Source organism: Cucumis melo, chromosome 10 (assembly GCF_025177605.1).
Source record: "Cucumis melo cultivar AY chromosome 10, USDA_Cmelo_AY_1.0, whole genome shotgun sequence".
Taxonomy (NCBI): domain Eukaryota; kingdom Viridiplantae; phylum Streptophyta; class Magnoliopsida; order Cucurbitales; family Cucurbitaceae; genus Cucumis; species Cucumis melo.
The window spans coordinates 3275146-3284671 of record NC_066866.1 but is presented as its reverse complement, the minus strand read 5'-3'; the positions used below and the strand labels follow the sequence as shown (position 1 = coordinate 3284671).

At 32.8% G+C, this 9526-nt stretch overlaps 2 protein-coding genes across 2 annotated transcripts; both read right to left on the bottom strand.

Annotated features, from left to right (window-relative positions):
• Window positions 1–4352: 4352 nt before the first annotated feature.
• On the bottom strand, window positions 4353–5276 carry LOC103489029 (MLP-like protein 423). Its single transcript, XM_008448017.3, has 2 exons — window positions 4837–5276; window positions 4353–4760 (listed from the first exon to the last, which is right to left on the bottom strand). The coding sequence occupies exons 1-2, from the start codon at window positions 5021–5023 to the stop codon at window positions 4480–4482; spliced, it is 468 nt and encodes a 155-aa protein (XP_008446239.1). The 5' UTR covers window positions 5024–5276; the 3' UTR covers window positions 4353–4479.
• A 1128-nt stretch (window positions 5277–6404) lies between these two features.
• On the bottom strand, window positions 6405–8192 carry LOC103489030 (uncharacterized). The gene is made up of 2 exons (XM_008448018.3): window positions 7315–8192; window positions 6405–6906 (listed from the first exon to the last, which is right to left on the bottom strand). Exons 1-2 carry the CDS (start codon window positions 7944–7946, stop codon window positions 6639–6641), a joined length of 900 nt encoding a protein of 299 aa, XP_008446240.1. The 5' UTR covers window positions 7947–8192; the 3' UTR covers window positions 6405–6638.
• Between the last annotated feature and the right edge of the window lie 1334 nt (window positions 8193–9526).

Here is a 9526-nt window from a genome sequence, read left to right as displayed (position 1 = left end):
CATGCATGTATTATTCTCAATTTCCTTTGCTTTTTGATGATGGTGATATAATATCTCTAATCATTTTTTGCTGATATATATATATATATTTGGAGAACGATTTAAGAGAATTTTCAAACCTCTCTAAGCCTATACTAAAACCATAAATATTATAACAAATAAATTTACTTAATAAAGGAAAAGAGAGTAGTAATATAAAGATCAAAATCTAGAAAGTCTCCACTTTTGTTGGAAGCCATGCATATATATACCTTTGGCTGCTGTTTTTTTGTTTTCTAAAACTTTGCTTCTTTTCTTGCCTTAAAAATTAGAGAGCTTTTCTTTGGCTATTTTCTTGTACAATATCTCATAAATAAATTAAGATCAGGAGATCATAAAATAGTTTTTGATGAAAGAGGATTAAAGATAAAGAGTTATATAGTAAAAAGTATACGTGATAATGGTACTTTGAATTAAATTTGAACATATCAGTTGGTATATATATATATGTTTCTGTTATTAAAAAATAATAATAAAACTACTTTTTATGGTATTGTTAAACAGATTAAGAAAGAATGGTTGAAATTATTTAAAGTTAATAATATAGGGTTATTCATAGAAGTTGAAAACACACCCCATGGTGTGAAATAATTTACTATTAGATTTGAAGGAAGCATTTAATTACTGTTAATTTAATTAAATAATGTAATCATGTCTTTAATTAGAATATTCAATAAAATAGACGTCATTCAAAATCTCCTGTACATACGTGTATATATATATATATATGTATTATTGACCAAAAAGAAAAGGAAAAAGAAAAGGTATTAGGGCTTACACAAGCTATACCAACTCGAGGGAATCCAATCCATATTGGTGTTTGTATTAGGAACATATCGTTCCTTTTATTAAGTATCTCTTGTCTTCTACTGCCTGTTTTGTCTTTTTGTTTATATATATATATATATACATATGAAAATATTAATGTTTTTATATAATGAATGTGCAATTTTATTTATTTGTAATAAAAAAAAATAGTGGACAACAACTTCACAATAAATTTGTAATTAATTAACAATATTACTAAGTAGGAGAGTTGGCATTCTTAATTAAATTTTAAAAACGAAAATAAGGTTTTCTTTATGAAAAACTTCGTTTAGCGATCAAATTTGGATTCAACCTTTTTCCTAAAAAAAATGATAGAAAATACATACAATAAGAGATTTAGAGTTTAAAAGGCTTCTATAAGCTTATTAATTTTAAAGAAGAAAAAACCAAAAACTAACAATTAAAGGTTATGTTTAAATTTTGAGTTCTTAGTTAAATTTTATTTTTAAATAGATAAAAAACTTTCTTTTGTTTTCTAAATTGGATTTAATTTTAATTAAAAAAATGAATAAAAAATAGACATCAAAATAAGAGATTTATGAAATGACAAACTTAATAATTCAAAAGAGTTGAGTTGGGTGAGTAAAAAAAACAATTCATAAGTTTGGTTCAAAGGTTTATTATTTTGTTATTAGATCAACTCACAATTTTTATTAAACATTCAAAATTTCTCAGTCAGTTCTTCCTTATAATTATTAGCAACTCAACTAAACTCAATTTAATCAAATGCTGCTCTTAATTAAATTTCTTTTATACGAGTTGTTTAATTTTATAAAACCAAAAATCAATAACCAAAGGTAATTAAATACTTTTCTATGTCAAAAGACTAAAAGATAATTAAACACACAAATCTAAAAGTTGGACTGCCTTTAAACTTGTAATTTAATCGGTAAAACTATTCCCTTTCTAATTCTTAACTTTCTTCTTGTTCATGGATTAGAACACATAAGAAATAGTGCATTAATGCAAGCTTAATTAGATAGAACAAATTAGATAATTATTATTTAATTCATCCAGCCAAATTTTGAAGTAGATCAAGAGAACATAAATTAAACTCCAAAAACCCAAACAACATCCTCTATGAAATAAGGAGTACTGTGGTTGGATATGTACGTATCCCTGTTGACACATAATTGTCAAGTTCCATGAAATGCTTGACCACAAAGTCCTTAATAACATAAGGATCAGGAACGTAACTTCTTCACTACCATTCTCAAACTCACAACTCCATTTCACCAAAACTCCCATTTCCATCTTCTTTAGGACTCTCACACCTATTTTCCCTTTGATAAAGCACTCTAGTTGGGTACTTGAGAATAATAATCATATTCCCCTTCTACACTAACGCTGTAAGATTTCATACTTTCTCTTAATTTCCTCGTCCACAAGCTCGATCGGTCTCTCTTTAACAACTACAAAACCTGATTCATAAATGTTGGATTTGAACAAAATATTAAGACAAAGTTGGCCCATATTTCAATGGTTCAAAAAAGTTGGAGTTTCTAAGTTTGTCTTTAATTTATCAAGTCATTGTATATACTTAGGTGTACTACTTACTCTAGTTTAACTTCATGTTTTATAACCTCTAGTTTGGGAGAGTGAGTATGATATAAAAGCTTTGGAAAACTGTTCTTATAATCTCGGGATCATGAGATAGAATTACTTTGTGTGATAATTACGTATAGTTATTTGTCACATAGTGAAAATTTTCTCTGATATAAAGTTTTTTTACGTTATTTCTGGTGTTTCAACGACTTCAATGCTTTTGTAGTAATGGGAAAGATGATTATCGAGTCCTTCGTTCTATTCCAGAACTTGCCCACACCATGGACCACCCTCTACGCTAAGGGTTCCATGAGAACCCATTGTTTAAGATCAATGTGTTGGAAGCAGAAATATTTCCAACAAATTTTGAGTGTACTTTGAGAGAAAAATTTATATATGCCGAGATTAAAAAATTAACACCATCTATGTGTATTTATTCTCATTCATCACTGCTCATATCAACAATATAATGCGACTAAAAGTATGGAATGTTATTAGGTATATAGGTGAGTACAACTCTCTTCATTAATATCAAGCCTTTTGTGATGATATCGAAAGTAAAGTTAGGTATGTATACAAAATGAACAATATCGTACAGTCATTTGAAAGTTTCATTGTTTGAAACACGCTTTTAACATTTTTTTTTGTAAAGATTATACATTCACTCCGATATGGCATGTGTACCAGTTTGTGTCTTTTAATTTTTCTTTTTTCTTTTTATCATTTGATTTTATGTTTCCCTTTTTCTATATCCTAACTACTTATTATTTCTAACGTTTTAAGGGGCACATTGTTGCGAGTCCTAAAGAAGATGGCAATGGGAGTTTAGTGAAATGGAGTAGTGAGTTTGAGAAGGCTAGTGAAAGAGATGATGGGAAAAATAGTATATCAATCTAAATTAATCAACCAAATTCAGCCATATTTATCATCCAACAATCTCAAATCAAATTGATGTTCCAAATTATATGAAATAATCAAATTTATAACCTGCTAACTTAAAAGAATAGATAAACAAACCTAAGCTTTCAAGCAACAAGAAGTTAGTTTTTCTGATGGAATCACTCTTAGGAAGCTAACAAAACTCTCATGGGAAATGGAGAGGAAATTACAGAATAACAAAAACTCACAAACTTTCTTCTTCTTCACCAAGTAAAGTTCTCGGCAACCTCAAAACCACACACACGTATCTTTTTCTAATTTTGCCAATTTAAAAAAGACTTTCACAGCCCAAATCCATTTGCTATACAATAATAGGCCACCTCCAAATTAGCCAATCACATGTTGGCTTATTGGTTAAGCAAACCTAAGGTTAAAGGAAATGGGCTCCATATTTCTTAACAAGAGATATGCCTGATCCTGATCATGTCATTAAGGACTATGTGGTGAAGCATTTTTCTGAACTTGATGACTATGTTTTGAAACTGCAGACATAGATTTAAGAATAACGATATACATTATGGTGGTTCCTTTGTATGGTGTTGAATAATGTTCCCCTTGATATGATCATATGTATTGTATATGCTTCTTCTGCATTATCCTATATTGATATAGATCAGTTTAATTTTGTCTCGTATATGCATTTTTAATTTTTTTAGTCTTACTTTTTCTCTCTCAATCACCATTTTTCAATCTCTTTAACATCATCACATGTCAGTTTTTTTCATCTTTTTCGTGCTGTATTTTATTTTTGTTTGATTATTATTTTTTTCTTTTTTGATTACAAGAGATCGTTGTGTTTTGGTTATATTATATCAGTCGAGTTTATAAATACTATAAACGGTTGCATCATTGTCAAGTTTATTCCACCACTAAATATTCATTCTTTATCTTTCATGTCTAGTAACTAATTTTTAAATCTCACTTCCATAATTATTTCAAATCAATTAATAGAAATCAAAATATTAAAATCAAAATAAAAAGAAATAGTCCATAATGCAAGCTTTAGATAGAACAAGAAGAGGATTATTTAATTTATATAGCCAAGAAGAAGCAGATGAAGAGAATATTAAACACCAAGAACGCATACAAAGGAACCATATTATTCTCCATAGCCTTATATGATTGGATCTATGCCTGCTGATGACAGTAGTCGTCGAGTTCCATGAAATTCTTCACCACAAAATCCTTTATGGCATGAGGATCAGGAATCTCCTCACTCGCCTTCTCGAACTCGCAGCTCCATTTCACTGAACTCCCATTTCCATCTTCTTTAGGAATCACAACAATGTGCCCCTTGAAACTCTTGTAGTACTTGAGAAGATCCCCTCCTATCACGCTGTAAGAAACCGTCTTCTTTTCCTCGTCCGCAGCCTCAATCCTCTCTTTCGACTCTTTAACTATCGGAGAACCTGATCCACAAATTCACCAACAAAATGAGTGAAGTCTTATGTATGAGAAGAAGAAAAACTTACTAGAGTTGTTTACCCTCGGAGTATGTAATGAGGCGAATGGAACCAACTGCTTTCCCATCGCCTTCAAGGACTTCAATGCTTTTGTAGTCATGGGGGAAGGCCTTAGGGAAGATGATTGTTGAGTCCCTCATGTTCTTCCAGAACTTGTCTGCGACGGACTTCACGTCCACCTCTACGCTAAGTGTTCCATCAGAAGCCATTGTTGAAGATCAGTGAGTTGGAAAGAGTGAGGCACCCGTGAATATGTAGCAATGGTGAAGCAGGGAGCTTTAAATTTGTTAGGAGAAGTTCAACTGCCGCTTTAATGGCCGGTACCAAAGACAGATGCTAACCACACACTTCCCCTCCATATTTTGCAGCAGACTTAATTACTCATTGACCCACGAACAAAAAAGAATGGAGGTGTTGATGATGGAGGCGACTTGGCATGCCTTATCTTTATTAAATCGAATCTCATGAAAGCCACCGACCCTAATAGTTCTCAAGGTCCAAGGTACATGTGTTGACCTAAACAATAGTCAATATAAACGAAAATGTTTTTCATCCTTGAAAAATCCTCACTTTTGAGTCATGATATTGAGATGTTCATCCTCTCCAACCTTACTATTAGCAGGGGTAGTTTTAACTATATACTCTACTACTACTGAGGATCTTAAAATGGTATGCAGTTTAGAATACAAACCTTCTCATTGTCATATGATTCCATCAGATTATGTGTTACACATATAACATGTTCTTGCAATGTACAAACCTCATTTGGTGGATTACAGAAACAGAACTGCTTTATATTATCAACATATATCTCTTGTTCAAATCTAAGAGCTTGAGGATGAATAAGCCTAGTAACATGACCATAAATCTTATGAGAGATTAATTATGAAGAGAGAAGCATCTTAATAGTCCAACGGACGCGAAAAAGCATAACGCTCTAATGAATCAAGTATTTAAAGAAATATTCATAACAGTCCAAGAGAAACAGTATTGCATAGTAGCTAATGAGGACTTCTGTTGGCAGCAACAAACACAACCAGACAAGCAACTTGTGATTGAGGATTGACACTGGCAAGGTTTTTCCCGGGGGTATTTTGCCTTGGTACTTGATAGTTGTTGTGTGCTTGAGAAAAGAAAGATAATCAGCTATAATTCCTAAGGCATTTACCTGAAAAAGGCCTGTATAATATTGTCGAACAATAACAACATAGATAGTAATCCACATGCTAAATCATGTGACTTCCTACACTTAGTGACTTAACTAGATTTTACCCATTTTGCTTATTACTCTGCATCTATCGAAGGAGTATTCATGCTCACTCTACACTATCACATCTTAAAAATCGGCCAACTCTTTGAGTTGCACGTCTCAAACTTCAGGGAAGTGAAGCTTAAGACTAAGGGAGCGAGCTTACACCTCAAAAATGCTGAGACGAATAATTGTTTACTTCTAGAATCATCATTCCAATGCTTCTTCACAGCTACTTACAGTTACACTATCTCATTAAATAATTTTTCACTTTGATCAGCAACTTTCCAATAACATAAAGAGCTTACCGAACATAGTTATTGAAAGGATTGAATTCCAACTTTCACAAGTATACTTTCTTGACAAAAGATTATCAAGAAAGAAGTTGATTGAAAAGGATCTCGAAGTTATAGTCTGTAATCTACAAATATGTACAGAGTAATTTTACAAGCAAAATCCTTAGCTTCAAAGAGGAAAAAGGTGGAAAATTAGTAGAAGTGGCAGGGGAATAATAAGCCCATAATGTTATCTACCTCAGCAGAAACTGCAGCAAGTTTTCTATACCATTCACAACTTCATTCTTCAAGAGAATTTGGTACATCTGATTCAGAAGAACTGCCCATGGTCATGGCAGGAAGCTTCTTGCGCATCAAGTGCTTGCGCCTCTGCAGCATCAACAAGATAATTATGGTATCAGTCTGCACAACGCTATAGCCAGCTTTTGTATACATGTTGAAAGGAGCCGTGTCAATCATTCTACAATGCAGGTACACCTCCCTCGAGGTACTCATTTGTGAAATCAATTCCTCACCGGCCTTCAAAAGATGCCACCCAATACCCCTCCTGAAAGTTCCACAACTTCAAACCCTTAAGACTTTATCATGTACCTAAGTTATGAGTTTTATGTACTGTTGGGGTATCACCAAAGTTCCACATTGACTAGGTAACGTAAAGATTCATGGTATGCCTAAAGTTGACAATATCATACCACTAACCTATATAATCCCCAAATTCAAACTTCCGACTTTTTAATTGAGAATATAATGGGTAAACCAGTTGAACTATTCTAAGATTAATCATATCATTCAATTCTAAATTTCTGATCATAAAGCTTTCTTTTCTGCATGATACAATCTAAGGGACAAGCCTAGAATTCAGAATGCTGAGGATTATAGCAAGTAAAACATTAACAACCATAGCTAGTTGAACCTAAACAAATATTGCAGAACCTAATTGGTGAAGTAAACAAACCTCCGAAGCTCCTTTTGAACTGTCATGTTGCATATGTAAGGCGAATCCTTAGGAGGTGTGGGAGTGGGGGGAGATGCATTAGCACCTCTCTTATCAAAGCAAACCTCCACTGTGCCAGCCAACTGTTCAGCCTCTTCTTCATCAGCATCTTTGCGTTTATAAAATCCAATAAGTGTTGCCGTGTGTGGCATCAGAGCCCTTCTTTCAATCAAATACTGTTTAACCAAAAACCTCAGCAAAGAAATATAGCTGGAAGGCCAGAACATGGACTCTGCAAATGATTCAGCGAGTAACCCAACAGTGGCATCAAGTTCATCATCTCTCATAACCCGAACCAAAATGAACCCAGATTCCAATTCCTGAAAATACCCAAAATCCCCAAGCAACTTGAGCTTCTCGAACTCATCGTTGGTCAGAAATCGACCAGTCCGAAGTGGGTCATCGAGAAGCGAAGAGCCCAATGTCGTGGGTGAGGAATGAAGGGGAGCTGATGAAGTTTTGAAGGATTGATTCTTGAGGAAAAGGGGAAATGGGTATGAAGAAATGGGAAGAGTTGGAAAAGTTCGATGGTGTGGAAGAAGGCGATGGCGGTGTAGATCCAGAAGAGGCGAGAAGGAGAAGGCTATGGCCATAGAATGGAAAGCTCGGTAATTGCAGCCCCAGGGGAATCGATAAGATCCGATTCTAGCGTCATCGATGATTATTAAACTTGGATTTGTCGATTAATACAATGAAGTCAAAACATTTTAAAACCATCCACCACTAAAACAAAATAATATATGGTTTGGTGAATTTTCGGAAATTTCTATTGGGTTTCTCAACGTTAATTTTAATATTACGCAAGTATTTCAATTCTACATGATAAAGGCGGAAAAGATTTGGTTGGCAAATGATGAAACTTGAGGAATGGCGTCGTTGCAACACTTCTATAAACTGAGATGGAGTATGAAATTTGAGATTACCGATACTCAAATTAATTGAACCTTTTTTGCATTTCACGATGAGAATGGGTGATATCATGTTGCCATGGGGAACCACCTGCAGTATTGTTGAGCTTGTTCAAGTTCAAGTCTTTACCATATTTAACATTATTTCAACAACTCCCCTCAGGTCCATATCTCTCTCTCCCTTCCAAATCCAGATTGGTTCCAATATCATTTGCAATCTCCTATTGAAAATTGTTAGCATTTTCGTGGACGCTACTCGGAATATTCACTTGAGTGAGTCTATTCTTGATTTTCTATGGGCAAATCATCAGTGTAACTCTGTTCCTCGTGCTTGCAAATTTAGACTTCCTATTGTGTGGTTTGAAGATCATCCCCACTAGGTGATTCTGCTATTTTCCTTTATTTTTAAGCTTTGGTCTTTTGTCAATTGTATTAAGAGAAAAGATTAATTTGTGTTATCAAATATGCATCTAAACTTTTTTAATTTCTGTCTATGGGTCACAAACTATTTTTTATGCTCCTACTAATATTTAATATGATGAAAGCTTTTCAATTGACATAAATAGCCTAATATTAACTTTAAGGTCAAAAGGTCAAATTTACCCATAGTATGAAAAGAAAAAAAGAAAATATATATATATATATATATTATTGATTGTTTTTCACTTCTCATCAATTCATTGTAGAAACTTGACTTGGTAACATTGAATGCTCTAACAATCACATTTCCAAATGTGCCATACAACCTTTAATTCATAAACTTAATTTATATTGTACTGTACTTTTTACTTTGTTTAAAATACATTCACTTTTAGTATATATTCAATTTAGCTGAATCTTTTCTAAGATCGTCAAATAGCACATCCCAACTAGCATCAATCCATATTAACAAACATAAATTTTGTACCCAAATTTCAAATTACCATATATTTTATCCTTCCATTTTCATTTATCTTTCACAATAAGAAGAGCAGAGTAAATCATACATAACCGAGACTACATTAATTATTAAATGTCAACAACTAAAAATGAGGTGGGAGAGATTCGAATTTAAAAAAAGTGAATTGCTTCAAAAATAATTATTGCTGTTGTTGACAGTACAAAGAAAGAGGTTAACTTTAATAATACAAAAGTAATATTTATACCAAATTAAAAAAAGGGTATTATTTGTAATTTCCTTCTTGAGAGATAATTTTCATTTAAACAAACAAATTCAATAACATAAATGTTACATTATTAACACAAATTAAAACGGAATGCAATTA

Excerpts from the sequence above, each read along its gene's own strand:
- LOC103489030 (XM_008448018.3), bottom strand. The coding sequence starts at position 7,946 with ATGGCCATAGCCTTCTCCTTCTCGCCTCTTCTGGATCTACACCGCCAT. Across the intron at positions 6,907-7,314 it reads GTTCAAAAGGAGCTTCGGAG|GAGGGGTATTGGGTGGCATC; the intron begins GTTTGTTTACTT and ends TGGAACTTTCAG.
- LOC103489029 (XM_008448017.3), bottom strand. The coding sequence starts at position 5,023 with ATGGCTTCTGATGGAACACTTAGCGTAGAGGTGGACGTGAAGTCCGTC. Across the intron at positions 4,761-4,836 it reads CCTCATTACATACTCCGAGG|GTTCTCCGATAGTTAAAGAG; the intron begins GTAAACAACTCT and ends TTTGTGGATCAG.